The 15,065-nt window shown below is 40.6% G+C and overlaps 1 protein-coding gene across 1 annotated transcript in view; it reads left to right on the top strand.

The window, feature by feature from the left end:
* ldb1b (LIM-domain binding 1b) overlaps positions 1 to 15,065 on the top strand; it is a 29,116-nt gene that overhangs the window by 8,274 nt on the left and 5,777 nt on the right. The window contains exons 2-6 of the mRNA XM_079264775.1: positions 13,131 to 13,233; positions 14,009 to 14,053; positions 14,152 to 14,227; positions 14,321 to 14,423; positions 14,718 to 14,890. Of these exons, the coding sequence (XP_079120901.1) occupies positions 13,131 to 13,233; positions 14,009 to 14,053; positions 14,152 to 14,227; positions 14,321 to 14,423; positions 14,718 to 14,890 (500 nt within the window). The remainder of the gene's footprint in view (positions 1 to 13,130; positions 13,234 to 14,008; positions 14,054 to 14,151; positions 14,228 to 14,320; positions 14,424 to 14,717; positions 14,891 to 15,065) is intronic.

Below are 15,065 nucleotides of genomic sequence, written 5' to 3'. Positions count from 1 at the left end.
TCACAGCACATGCAGGACTGTGTCACTTAGGACATGTGAAGAGGTCGATGGGGAAGATGCGGTCAGACACCTCTAATACAGGTGCAGAGGCAGATCCAATTACGGATGCCAGCATGGAAATGCAACATCGCTACGTTTGTTTGGCCGTAATGTGATTTAGTATCCTTCATGATTTTGCTCTTTTGTTGTTTTCTTCAAGCATGACATGCAATTATAACAGGAAGACACCGTCCATCAAACAAGACTTTCCCTTAGGTCAATGGGAGGTCAGTGAGTGCACACGAGATGCAAGGAGGCAGATAATAATCTTGTCTTTACATATGAAAGCTGTTTTTTCACTGTATTTGGTTTTGTAATGTTGCATTTACCTCCACTTTTCTTCCTTCGGGATGGAGCTGAAGTATTAACTCTATTTGAATTCAGTTTGCAGAATCATCACAAAACACCTGAAGTTTAACCACAGCTGCTTCTCAGCTAGCTGCTCAGGCACAGACAGTCACATCGCAGGAGTAATATCCATCATATGCGCCACCATACCGAAGGGAGTGAGACATGTGGTAAACAGAAGCTGTGCTTCACTGTTGAGCTAACAGATTATTCCTCTTATTTTATTGACTCTAATCAGACAGAGGAGGGAAGAACAAGAGAAGAGGCATAAAGGTCTCGAAATAAACCTTGATCTGCTGAGCCTTAGGCAATATATTATTAAGTGTTACAGCGATTTATGTAGCACTCCTGAAAGGATGTAGGACATGAAATATAATTCTGTGGATGGGAAAGTATTCATAAGCATGATAGATGTACTCCGATTCCACAGTTGTGTAATATTAAGCAGCAGGAGAGGATGACATAAGTGTGGCAGAGTTGTATATGAGTTGCTCTGTGAGAAGGGTGCTGCATCACCCTGAGGTGGCCTCCTCTCCCTCTTCCTTCCTCTCAGGCCACAGTGGCCACATTGGTTAGCCCTCAAACAGCGCGCATGTGGATAAGGAAATTTATCCAACCAATCATCCAGGATCATTTTTCCTTCGGTGCCAGTGTCAACTTTAGTGATGAGAAAGATTGAAAACTAGCTGGCCCAGTGTTTCTGTTGCTGTTTGGAAACACTTAAGCTCACAGAGTATTTGGGAGGTTGAAGGTTTAGGTGGAGTAGACTGAGAAGTGATAGCTGCTTATCCTGTTTGTACAATTAAAAGTGATGCTCAAGGTGCATAGTGTAGGAAAGAGCTTGCACTGTGATCCAACCACACAAGGACAAGTTCTCTTCTGGATAAAGATTTGAAGATATTGTGCACGAGTTTAACAGCATAGACACATCACTTTTCATGTGTGTCTGTTTGCATATGAGTTTTCAATCTCTGTGCAGTGCGCCATGCTACAAAGGCAAACGCTGCCACCTCAGCCGTTAAACAAGCCTGCACAGCAGAGGCGGGAGCATTTGTTTAGGACCGGGCCGTAGCTATCTTGCGGTCAGATTGCATACTTAATCAACATGGTCATGGAAATTTCCAAAAAAGACATATGACTGCGCTCTTGCACGCTGTTGCTCTTATACTGCTCTCTGTGGTGTTTCCCTTTCTTTGTTGCTTGCCTGCTTTCTCCCCACTTCTCTTTATTTTCACTTCACTGGATAAGTTCATGACATGCATCTGCTCTTATTGTCAGATAAACTGTTGCAAAATTCAGGAGATTTTCAGACTCTTTCTCTCCAAATGTAAACACATATTTAGAAAAACTAGAACCAAAGGGGAGACATCACAAGCATCGTTTCAGGAGAAGATTGTCGTTCTCTCTCATTCACATTTGGTGACCTTTAACAGTGTGTGTGAATGATAAAACTTCACCTACAGATACACTTTTGGGTAACCGAAGCCCAATGTAAATACTGCTTCCAAATATGGAACAATATCTCCATTCATTCATGTTTGACTCCAGATGAACCTGAAGCTTGACCCTTCAACCATGCTGGTTAATTTGCACACTTTCTGCCAAGTTAGTGCCTTTAGTGTCTTTATTTGTTTAAAACGAATGATAGATGTTTGAGAGGGGCTGTGTGGGCTCACTGTGATAACACATAAAATGATAGAATCTTTCTTTAGTCGCTTTCCTTCGCCCTTGTTTACATTCCACAGCCGTGTTCAACACAGAAGGTTCCTCCCCCTTCTTGTGTGGGCTCTGGGTTTGAGTGTGTGTCCACGCACACAGCATGTGCCCCCATGTAGGTGACATATAAACACAGAGGCTGACTGAGTGGGAATAACTTCACAAAATGAAGTTATTGTACAGTCAGCTCTGAAGCTGCAGATGTTTTGAGGTCAATCAGACTCTTCGTTGACCTACCCAGACCTTACAGTGCGAGCCTCCCCACCTCCCGCCTGCACACCATTTTCACTCTGCAGTGTGTATATACCTTCATCCTTCCTTCCCTGCTCCCCCCCCCCCCCCTCTTTCTCTTTGACTCCTCTGATTGCTAGCGTATGTTGGCTGGCTGGCTGGATGAGGGGAGGAAAGAAGGGAGGATGGGGAGAAGGGGAAAGGGAGCAAGAGGGGGAGAGAAGGGGGGGGAAGGGACTGTGCCCTCTCATGCAGAGAGTCACATGGTGTCCCTGATTGGAGGAAAATGAGTAAAGACTGCAGCCCTGGCTGAAATGGCAACAGACAAAAAAGCACAAAGGCTGAGCTGTTTAAAAACGGGTTGCACAACAAGAGAGCTGAAGAGGAGGAGGAGGAGGAGGTGGGTGTGACAGAGGGGAAGAGAGAGGGAGTGAGCAGACACTGAGGAAAGATGTGGATTAAGAGAGGAAGAGGAGGAGGGAGGGCTGTGAGGAAGAGAAAGGAGGGGATAGGAGAGGTGATGAAGGGGGGGTGGGGGGAGGCAGTGAGCAGAGGAGCCAAGAAAAGAGAGGCAAGTGGGAGATGAGCACTATAGAGCGGGAGGGAGTCAGAGTGGGTGAGACAAGAGAGTGAGGAAGAAATCAGACTGTGTTTCTATGTTTTCTGCAAGGCTGAGCGCTGACGTGATTGGCTGTAGGGGGGGTGGAGGGGGGTGAGTTGGGGGGTGGCAGACCTGACTCTGAGATCAGAGACAGACAAAATGGCTCCCAGAGAACAGAGAACGCAGCATCAGGGCACTGTCATTTCCACTCACACAGCTGTCAGCTGACGCCAGTTGCCGACACACACAATCACACACACACACATCTGTCACATATACACAAATCTATGCTACTCTTAAAAGTGTGTGTGTGTGTGTGTGTGTGTGTGTGTGTGTGTGTGTTGGAGTGCTGAAATCGTTGAAATAATCTTAAGTTGCAACAGATCCATGGTTTTCTGTGCACATTTTTCCTGAAACAACCATCATAAATATTAACACCAAATTGTCTCACAGCTGAGCCTTTTTTTAATTTAACATGTGACGCACTTGACGCTGAACTTCCCATGTTGCATTGTGACTGTGTTTGTCTGCCAGAGAAAATCCTGAGTAGGGAATTCACACACAGTGGTTGAGAAAATATTGTGACAGGATGAAAACAAACCCACTGCCTCACTGCGGCCACTAGAGGGCGCTGCCATCAAAGGACAACCTCCGGTTGTAGGTCAGTCCAGAGTCTTTGCTTCCACAATGATGAATAATGCAGTCATAACAGGGAAACACTGGGGAAGCAGCCAGGAAGGACAACACTCATTTACATACTGTTTTATTTGTAATCCACAGCTGTGATTTCTGCTCGTTGATGTAATAATACTTGTATATGATCCTGCAAATTAACTGTATTAAACTATGCTTTTTTATGTCTTAGAGTTCAGATATTCCCAGTTAGAAAGAATAGTTCTTTCAAGTTACTAAAATTATCTTAAAGTATAAAAAAAATTATAATGATTAAAAAAACAAACAAACAAACTGTAAAATTGCATTATACATTAAACTGAATGCTTTCATTAGTCTCACATACTATTTATTAGGGCTTGGAAAATCACATCGAAAATTGAATACTGGGATTTTTTGCTTCGCAATTTTAATTTAAATTTTTTTGTTAAAAAAAAAAAAAAAAAAAAAAAAAAAGCCATTTTTTAAAAAAGAAATGAAAATAACCCATTATAATTATTTTTGTCATTTTTATTGTTTTTATTCATCTTTTTACTTCTTGAGCATTAAAGTAGCAGAATGATGGTCTGACTACTGTGTTGCTTTTTCCGACTAGCAAAACAGTTTTGTACTTTATTTTATTTTATTTTTTTTTTAGTCTACAAAAACCAGCAATATCAAGGAATCGTGAGAATTGCAATTTAAATCAAATCCAAAATATTGGAATCAAATCGGGACAAAAGCATATCGTCACAGCCCTAATATTTATGGTGATATTCAGGTAAGTTAGATGCACTTCATAGAATACAAATAACTTAAAATTCTAATGCAGGATCAGTCAAGGTGCTTAATTATTTATGTAAAAATGTATCATTCTCTAATAACTTACAGCCTATAAAAATAACTTTTTATCATGTTCTAAAACAAACTAGGAGAGCCGTTTCTAAAGACTGAGATGTTCTGTTAATTAATGTTTGAGTGAATCAACCAGCTTTTATTAAATCTGCACCTCAGTAATGCACAACCTTCATCTTCAAGGACAAAAAAAATCTTAATGATTGTGATCAGTAGTCGTTTAATCATTTGGTGACATCAGATCCTAAGAAAAAGCACTGGTAGAATTCAGGGCTGATTTTAACAGTGAAAGTAAGAACATTTCCACATGAATAATGTGAAGGGATGAAAGGGATTGTAACTAAACAGCTGCTTAGTCATAAAAAATCCACTTATTAGTGATGCTTTTTGTGGGGAAAAGGCTTCAATTTACTAGAGAGTTTAAAGATGACACTCTAGAGCAATGGAAGGTCATGTGTTGTGATCATATGTGATTTTCCTTGTTCCAGAGTGATGTGAGCATCAGGGTAAGAAGAGAGGTGGAAGAAGTGATGTAGCCATCATGCCTCGTGTCTACTCTACAAGCCGGTCTATAATCTGGGCTTGCTGGAGTTGGTCAGGTTTAGGTTCAGCAACATTATGTGTCCAAAGAGTGAGGTTCGCTGGCTATCTGAATACACTGAATGACCAAGTTATTCCAATAATGGCATTTTTCCCCTGATGGCTAGGTATATTCCAAGATGACAATGCCAGGATTAATCAGGCTGAAATTGTGAGAGTGGGTCAGAGAGCATAAGACATCATTTTCACACATGGATTGACCGCCACAGAGTCCAGACCTGCACCCTATTATGAATCTTTGCAATCTGCTTGAGAAAGCTTTGCATTGCGGTTCAACTTTCCCACCGTCACTACAAGATCCTGGAGAAAAAATAATGCAACTCTTGGACTGAAATAACCACTAACTGGAGGGCATTGTGGTTCAGGGCCAAAACACGCAATGAATGTTGGTCACTACCTGACAACATCTTCTCCTAGCTGGCAGCTGGAGATATACCTGAAGTAACTGAAGTATAGTACACATCGGTGTATCAAAAGCTGTAGCTTTGCAGAACCCTACTGAAACAATGTCACAGTGAATGTGTGCTTAATAAATGCAAAAGATGGTCCAAGAAAATATTAGAGTGTGGGAGTCTAATAAGAACATATAAACAACCATCTTTCTGTGATTTGAATGCAAAGATCATGGAATCAAACATGAAACATTATTGTTTCCACATTTTTGTCTTCAGACATCATAAATGTCTGGAGCCGATTCCAAGTGTGCATCTGAATTGTTTGACTACTGACTCAAAACAACTCATAGTAGAAGTCAAAAATCAATTCTTATGGAGGAAAAACAAGACAAATCCTTCTGAGATACACCACAGCGCCATGAGTGTCAAACTCAACATAGTACTGAAACATAAAATCACCTGAACATTTATAGAAAAGAGAAGATTTCATCAGTGAAAACACAGAAAGCTGAATGTGCCAATAATCCTCAGGAATGTATAAGTCACATTTAAAAAATCGTCATACCAAACCAGAGCTGAGAAAACAGTCTTGAGAAGTATTTTACTGCATTACAGGGTGTGAAAGTAATACTGGAAGTATGGATAAGGTTAGTGGTGGTTCATGTTTGGAAGAGAAGAGTCATTATTAAAAGAGAGACAGTGTGATGGTAGCTGTGGTTTCCATTGGCCCCAGTTCAGGAGTATTATTGATATTTTGACAGACTGGATAAATGTTTTGTAACTAGATAAATAGTGAGATAAAGCACTCAGGGACAAACTGTCTGCTCATATTAAAAAAAGGTTAAACAGTGATTCACACCACAGATGTGCAATGACCTAAACACACTGCTGAAGCGAAACAGGAGGTTCTGAAAGAAGTGATCAGCACTTGTTGATCTCAGTCAAATAGGTTCACAACAACTAATAAGCAAATTATCCAGTACACAGGAAGAATATCCTTTTTTTTTTTTTTTTTTTTTTTTTTTGGTGACATCTATTATTCCTGACTTCAGACAGCTGTTATATTTTACAAAGAATCACGTTTTTATCCAGAAGATATTTTTTATTTATTGTGTTGGTCTTATTTCCTTCAAAAATGGTTCTGTTCTTCTTTTAAACACTTGTGTAATTTTGCTCCACCTTGTCATTATTTATTTGGTAAGTGCGCATCCTTATGTTGTTATTGGCTTAAGTGAGGCCAGGTTAACTTATGTAATCGCCACCAAATACAAACACAATTGAGGACACTGTGCTTAATATGTAAAACAATCAAAGTCTTCTACATAGCAGCAGTTTTACTAAAGTTGAGAGCGAGTTACTCTGATTTCAGTCACAGATCAAAAGTGCTCAGTTGCTCATTCTTCCACAAAAATAATAGCTTGTTTTTGGATTTTTTTTTTCTTTATCAGACATGAATATGACAAAATGATCTAATAATTAGAGTAAAAAAAGCCTGATGTAAGCTGCCAAATGCATTAAAATCTGGCACACAGTCAATGGATCCCCTGAGACATGTAGTTGGTTTCCATGTGGACAAGTGGGATATTCTGTGCCAAAGGTGTTAGAAATATTCACTACAACAAAGTAATAAAAATCAATAAACGGGGGGTTTATTTTTACATTTGGGGAAGAAAATGTAGTGACTGCAATCTTTTAGAGAAGGAGTGGCTGTGTTTCCTGTTTGGAGGGAAGGGGAAACTGGAAAAAACATTTAACTAACACCGGATTAGTCGGGACTTCTTTTTTGCTGTCATAGCTCCATGAAACTGTCTTCAGATCAGTGTTTGAGAGTGTGTTGAGGGAAGGGTGATGGGGATGGCTGTTATCAGAACTCTGGCAGATGCATGTGCCGTTCAGTTTCCTGTTGACAAGTAAGTGGAAATGGCATGCTGCACACATTTGCACGTGTGCACGCTCACACACATTAACACCCAGTGGCAGGCGCGCACACACAGATCATGGGCATCCTTCTTTCCCCTCCTTGTGCCCCTGAGCCTGACAGTCTGGACATGGGAGATATCACAGAGAGGGAGAGGCATGAAAACAGAGGCTTTGAGTTAGATCAGTGTATAGCTGTGAAAGTGCTGTTGTAGGTGACTAAATGGCGATGTCAGAGCAGCTTGAATCAGAGGGAGGTAAGTTTTTTTTTGTTTGTTTGTTTTTTTACTGACCTTTTTCTTTCCTTTTTGTTCAGCAACTAAATATCTGAGATTTAAAAAAAGATCAATCTATATAAATGGAAAGAGAAATACAGAAAAGTTCAATTTATTCCACGTTTTGCTGAATTATCACAGGTGAATTTAAACAGGTAGCTTAGTGAAAACACACTGAGCACTTGAGCCGGTTATTCAGCACCAAGAGGTGCCAGTTTTAATCACTCCACGTACATGGATTTAGGGTTTTAGGTGTGAATGTGCAACTGGAGGTTGGAAAATGAGGCTAGCTGGTGAAATGAAGGTTAGGCAGATGTGTGTGTCCATGTGTGTGTGTGTGTGTGTGTGCCTTAATGCTTGGGGTGCTGGTTAAAGATAAGGCCTGACTTACGCCTGAGAGCGAAAGAGACGGTGTATGTAAGCCCTTCAAGCCTTATCCTGACACACCTCCCACCCCCACCTCCTCTCCATCACCCAACCCTCACACACAAACACACACACACATACACACAAACACACACCGGGGATTAACCCCGTCATGTACCATTTCAATGGGTAAGCTTTGGAGACACACACACACAGGATTAACTCTTGTGTGTCCATTTCCATGGATGTTTCTTAGCCTCTCTCTGGTTGTGTCAGCATTGACTGCTTGTGTTGCCATGGTGACAGGGGCCAGTGAATGTAAGATAGGCAAATCCACATAAGTCACCCACAACAGACACTCTAAGCTACTATTGACTACACCTCCCCCTGGTGCTAACAAACAAAGATGCTGCCAAAAGACTGACTGGAGACTCGTGAGCTGTGAAGTGCTCATGAAACAGGCTTACTATGGTCAGAGCAATATACATAAACTCAGCCCAGGCATCTTTGCTGCTGGTCGGGTGAGAGACAGGCCTTAGAGTAGATTATCCTCTCTACATGTCTGGCTCTGGGAAACACTGCACTTCTTCCACTGGACTTCAGATTTCCTGCATCAGGGACTGCTAAGAGCCTCACTTTTCAGTTGCTGTCCTTATCTCACAGATATAATTGCACTAAAGGTCTGACATTGCTGATCTAGGTGAAAAATATATATTTTTGTTGTCTAGATCAGGGGTCAGTGATGGACTGGTGACCTGTTCAGGGTGTACCCTGCCTCTTGCCCAATGACTGCTGGGATAGGTTCCATCTTTCTGCAGAACCTGAATAGGAACAAGCGCTTTATAAATGTGGTGCCAAAGTCCGGTCCTTGAGATCTACCATCCTGCAACCCTTCACTGACACACCTGAATCAAATAGCTAAATTCCCTCATATGGGTGTCATTCAGCTCTGCAGAGACCTGGTAACAAGCCATTTATTTGATTCAGGTGTGTTGGAGCAGGGTTGCATCTAAAAGCTGCAGGATGGTTGATCTTGAGGGCTGGACTTGGGCACCTGTGGTGTTGATAAATATAGTATGAACACAATACCACAGAAGAATTATTACTATGACAGGTAATGGCAAGATGTCTTTGCTTTCTCAATATGCCAGAATATTGTAAAACGTTGGAGTAAAGTTTTTATGTCCAGAGCCACAGTTCAGTTGATCCATTTCAGTTAAGGGGAACTGACTCTAGTACAGGCACAATATCTGCTTTATATGTCTAATTATTAGTCTCCAAATATAGTATTATGAATGTGTAATATTTAATTTTTTTAATACATTTTTTCTTCTGTTGCACATTTTCTTCTAAATAACAGAATAAAAAATGTGACCTATGATCTGATAAAGTCCGTTGAAAAATATCTAAATTCCTCAGCTTTAAAACTGAAGCAGAAAAAGCCCTTATTAATATCTATCAATAACCTAAAGTTGCATTTTGACAAATATAAATAGCTCTCCTTACTATAACTGTGGACTACACCTTTTTCAGACAGAGTAAGACTTGTGCGTATATGCACCATTTCAGTATGAACAACTTAAACCAGTGAAAATTAATGGTATGGTACTATTCCTGTTTTACCACCTATACTTAGTTGTGCAGCACTCCCAGTAAAAGCCTGACCACAGAGCTGCTCAAAGCAGCAGCTTGATTTGTTACTACATCATTTATTAATTATGTTTCAGCTTTCTGTTTACATGCTTGATGTATAAATTGGGGTCATCTTCATTCTTGGCTATTCAGCTGAAGGAGAATATACTTTAGAAGTAGAAAGTTTATTTTTCTTTTCATCATTTGGATGAAGTGGTATGTCAATCATTTCTCCCTTTTAAGAATCGATGGCGTATATTAAATATATACAATAATTCTTTCTGTATGTGACATAAAATGACATCTACATGCACAAATCAAAGGACACCAGAACACTAGCCAACTTGTTCTTTTTATATCCCAACTTTGGCCATATGGGTGAGATCTCCCTGGCTGTGATCTGAATATCTGATTATAATTTGAGGCGATTTAAGCAGATTTAGAGGCCTGTTGGATTCTCCTTTTGGCTTAGTATGATCGTGTATTTGTGTGTGTGAGTGTTTGTGTGTGTGTGTGTGTGTGTGTGTGTGTTTAACTATATGTGTGTGCAGACTGAGAGAATAAGAGAGAGATTCCCAGTGTTTATGGATTTACTGGTCCACATTGGAGATGGTTCAGTGTATAAACTCTAAGACACAATTAATACTAAACAGCCCAAGTCTGCTATCTTTCTGTGAAAGTTTTTAAGATCTTAATCTGCTTTTAACCGATCAGGCTGCTACATCAGCTGTGTTTGCATCACATTGACTGAGCCCATAGCAAAGTGAATATGACCACAGTCTTCGTGTCTGTCACTGTCACAGTTCAGCTGTTTGCAGCAAGTTGATGTGCACTAATTAGGTAAACATGGAAACCACTTTGCAGTCAGTACGACCTTTGTTTCCGCACACATTTCCAGTCGGTTGCATTAGGCCAATTCTCATCTGTGTCAGTTATAAGGAAGGGATGGGATGCAGGGAGGAGGAAGGGAAAAATGCTTACCAGACAACCTTTATGTGCAATTGTGCATTAGTGGGGGTAGGAGGAGGAGGAGAAGGGGGAGAGGGCGGCTAGCGGTGTTGGGCAGAGGAGAGAGGAGCAAATACATTGCAGACGGAAAGGAGGAGGAGGAGGGCCTACAGCTATTGTTCATGTCCTCCCGTGAACAAAGGGCTCATCGGGGTCCGTATGTAAACCCACAGCAGGCTTCAGCCCACTGACAAGGCCTCATGCGGGACAAAACATAAGCGATCCGCTCCCGCTATCTAGGCCTTATTCCGCTGTAGTCTCTCTGTTTGGGGAGATTTTTATTGATCCTGTTCGAAGGGGACGTATTGTGTGGGTACGTCGCGTCCAGCGGGCCTATCCGTTTTTACGCACGGAGCGTGCACACGGTCCATCAACACGGATCTGTAAACATCCATTTTTTCTATTGGACTTCTTTGCAGGTAGAGTCGCTTTTTCAAAACATGAAAATATATATTTATATTGGACCGTAATGTCCAGTTACCATGGGATGAATGTAGTTAACACACACTCAGGGCTGTGGTGTTTTGTCCTTTTTAAGCCATTTCTCACTGAAGGGGGATTTAACGCTGAAGCGTTAGCAGGAAGGCTAACAGCTAACTAGCTGTCTTTTTTAGCGTGCTAACGCTAGCGTGCCCTACAGGCCTACGAGGCTGTGTTGGTGGTTACAGATGTAAATGTTATTTGCCTATGTGAATATATATTAACCCGTGTGTGTAATTTGTTTGAACTAATTGCCGACTGGTATTTAGTTGTGAAGAACAGCCGATCATATGGTTGACGTTTCAGCTTAGCTTGTTGCTAACTGCTAGCAGTTTTCGGTGGCTCTTTCTAATTGCCTTTGTAACCAAGCGGCTCCATGCTGATATGCTTCTGTTAAAGTTGAATAAAATATTGCAGATGTATATTGCAAGCTTGATTTTAAATGAGGCTCGAATAGTAAACCTGATGATTTGCTTAAAGCTCTCTTACATGGGTTTTTGGTTCGGTGTAAACTAGGACTCGGTTATCGATACTTGTCCCTCCTGGAAACCTCAGAACAAGTCTGGATCCTAACACCACTACAGTTTATTTGCTATAATTTGTTAGATTGTGTAGATACTAGTATCAGAAGACGAAGAAAATGAAATGCCTAGTGCTTTCTCCATCCATACCACCTTACAAGCACACTAAAGTTGAGCTGACCATTACTCCAACCAGTAGAAAATGAACATGTACAATGCATATGAGTATGTATCTGGAGAGCTGTGTTTGCTTGTAAAGGAGAGGAACATGATTCCCCATGGAGGAAGTGAATTCCAGCTGATGTGATTGTGACTGTCATTAACCACTAACTGGAGAGGAGCTGAGCTAATGGAGCTCTCAACAACTAATGGACACATAACCATTGATTATTTATTTATTTATCAATCTTCTGTTGGCACATCCAGCCCATAGTATAGTGTTGCAAGGTAAACAACTCGTTTTTGCTTAAAGAGAAGGCTAGACTTTAAAAGGAAAGGTGCCGTGTTACTTATTTTTTTCTGTTGAGAAGATGGAAAATCACATTTTAATGATCTGTACTTATCTTTATTATTTATTTACCTTTACGTCATTTACTGCTTTGAATAGCTTACACTGTGTGTTTTATACACATAGATGAGACCTGCTAGAAGCTGAACATACTGGGATGTAATTCCTCTCCCTTCCCCTTCTTCTAAATCTTAATTTTTAGTTTTTATATTAAAATTATCTTGCAGAATAAAAGGTTTTACTTTTTAATGAGCAGATTTTTTACCCACCAACGTGATATGTCATTGTTAGCTTTCAAGTGGGTTTTGTAGAGCTGTATTTTTTCATCTGATGGTCAGTTTATCTTTATGCTGTCTTTGTTATAAAGTGATAAAACAACGTTGCAATAATAATTTGTAATTACGAAAGAAAAGATTAAATAAAAGTCACACAACTGCAGTATTAACAAGTTGTACATTCACGTCCTTAGGAATATTCCCATGATGCAAGCTGATCTCTGGTTATCTGTTTATTTTATAAATACATGTTGTGTCATATGTTTAATATGCAGTGACAGGACACAGGGACATTAAGAAGGCGGGGCCTCGCCATGGTGACTGTGGGGGTCATGACCTGCAGGCTGCCACGCCTGGATGGCATTTATAAGGGAGCTGGGCAATTAGAGTAAAATCGGGATTGGAGTCGTTTGTGTCTGAGGAATCAGTCTGTTTTATGAGTGTGCTTGGGGAGTGTGTGTTGTCTGCTGCTATTTGATATTTACAAGTTATTTAATGAGGGGAGGGGGGGGGGGGGGTAGTCGAGTGTAGCAGTTTCTGTACGAGAGAAGCAGAAAGCTCCCTCTGTCTCCTGATGCTTTAAATCATCACTTCACAATAACTGTAGAATAAGGCAGGATTTGCCTTTGTCTGGCCCCCCTCATATCTGTTTCCTCAATCTTTACATCAAATGTGAAAATGTCCATGTTTACTTTGGCTTTATCTCTTCCAGGCTGTTCCTCCAAGTCATTCAAACTGTACTCCCCCAAGGAGCCCCCCAACGGTAGCACTTTTCCCCCTTTCCACCCCGGCACCATGCTGGACAGAGACGTGGGGTGAGCTTTATATTTGCTTTTTGTTTATTTCAGTGGAATTGATCTTTGGAAAGCAGTTTTTGACGCTTCTGCACTATTGTGCATCATGCAGTGTAGTTAGTATAGATGGCTGTAATATCACAACTCCTGTGTTTTTCAGAAAACTGCTGTCAGTTTAGTGGGCAGACCGGCCAGATAGTTTAGAGGGTAGACCGGCCACTTGAAGAATCCTAGCTGTCAGAGGCTGTTGTTAAAACTCCTTGTGAGATCTTAAAAAAACACAGCAGCTTATTAAGAGTAAAATCATCCTAAAATATATTCGTTTTTTAAGTTTTATTTGTAATTTCTTGTGTGGTATTTTACCTGTTTGGTTTAAATGGGAGCCCTGGGGTAAAAGAAGCACACTAATGGGAGTAGTGGGCCGTCATGAATGTACCTTCTTTAGTGTCACTTTTTCAGATTTGGATGCAATTTTTTTTTCTGAGTGGCAGTAACTAAGGTGAAAACTTTTTCCCAAGTTTTATTGCAGTTTTTTTTATTTAGCATGCATGATTCGCTAAGGTTAGAAGTTATTTTCTGCGGAGGTGTTTACGACATAACTTATCTGTCTGCTGTAAGTGGAATAACTGCAGTTTCTGGCTATATGTGTGAAGTATTATTTGTGACCTTCTTATATCATCCAATTTCTGCCATGTTTGGCTTGTCTCCCAGTGTTGTAAATACAGACCCTATCATCGAGAGGGGCATATGTACGGTAAAGCTGAATGTAATGTATTATATGTCTTATATTCTCTAGTCCCACTCCAATGTACCCGCCCACATACTTGGAGCCAGGAATAGGGTAAGATTTATTAACTAAATCAAAAACTCTGATGTACACAACTTAGCTCTTCTTGACCACTGCTTTTCCAAATGTCTTGTTTTTCTATGGCTATCTAGGAGGCACACGCCATATGGCAACCAGACAGACTACAGAATATTTGAGCTCAACAAGCGGCTACAGAACTGGACAGAGGTTTGTTTGCTCGCCTCGCTTCTCGTGGAGTATTCACAGACTCGCAGACAGTCCAGTTATTGTGTATTTTATTATTTTCTTCTCTCCCTGCAGGAGTGCGACAACCTGTGGTGGGATGCATTTACTACGGAGTTCTTTGAGGATGATGCTATGCTGACCATCACTTTCTGTCTGGAAGATGGGCCCAAACGCTACAGTAAGAAACAGTTAATCTCGTCCCAAGTGGACTGTACATGACCACACTGTATCTCCCTGCAGAGTTTAAAATACATTTGTGCCAGTGTCTGGTAAATAACTATAGATTACAATCAAACATCAGTCACACATTTAATCATAATTTTTTCACATTTTTTTTCTGTAAAGTGTCAAAAGTCAAGGTTAGTCATTATTTAGTGAAATATATTTTAGCCTTGTCAGGGTTTTCAGTCTCTGCCAATGACAGGTGTGACAAAAGGCCACTTTAAGACTCCTCTTGTATTTTTTTCTCCAGCAATTGGACGGACGTTAATTCCAAGATACTTCCGGAGTATATTCGAGGGAGGTGCAACTGAGCTGTACTATGTGCTGAAACATCCCAAGGAGTCTTTCCACAATAACTTTGTGTCCCTCGACTGTGATCAGTGCACCATGGTCACCCAGAATGGAAAACCCATGTTTACACAGGTGTGTTGGTATAAATGCAAGAGATGGACACCTATATTTCTTTTATTTCTATGTTAACTATATATACAAGTATTTATATGTTATCTAACTAAGATTATGGAGCCTTCTTTTACAGTAAGATCAGAAATGCAAAATGGAAACCCAAAGTTCACGTGCTGTACAACTTACTCAGTTT

This window comes from Telmatherina bonti (genome assembly GCF_933228915.1).
Source record: "Telmatherina bonti genome assembly, chromosome: 3".
In the NCBI taxonomy this organism is placed as follows: domain Eukaryota; kingdom Metazoa; phylum Chordata; class Actinopteri; order Atheriniformes; family Telmatherinidae; genus Telmatherina; species Telmatherina bonti.
The sequence above is the reverse complement of the archived record's forward strand: the minus strand, read 5'-3'. Positions and strand labels throughout refer to the sequence as shown.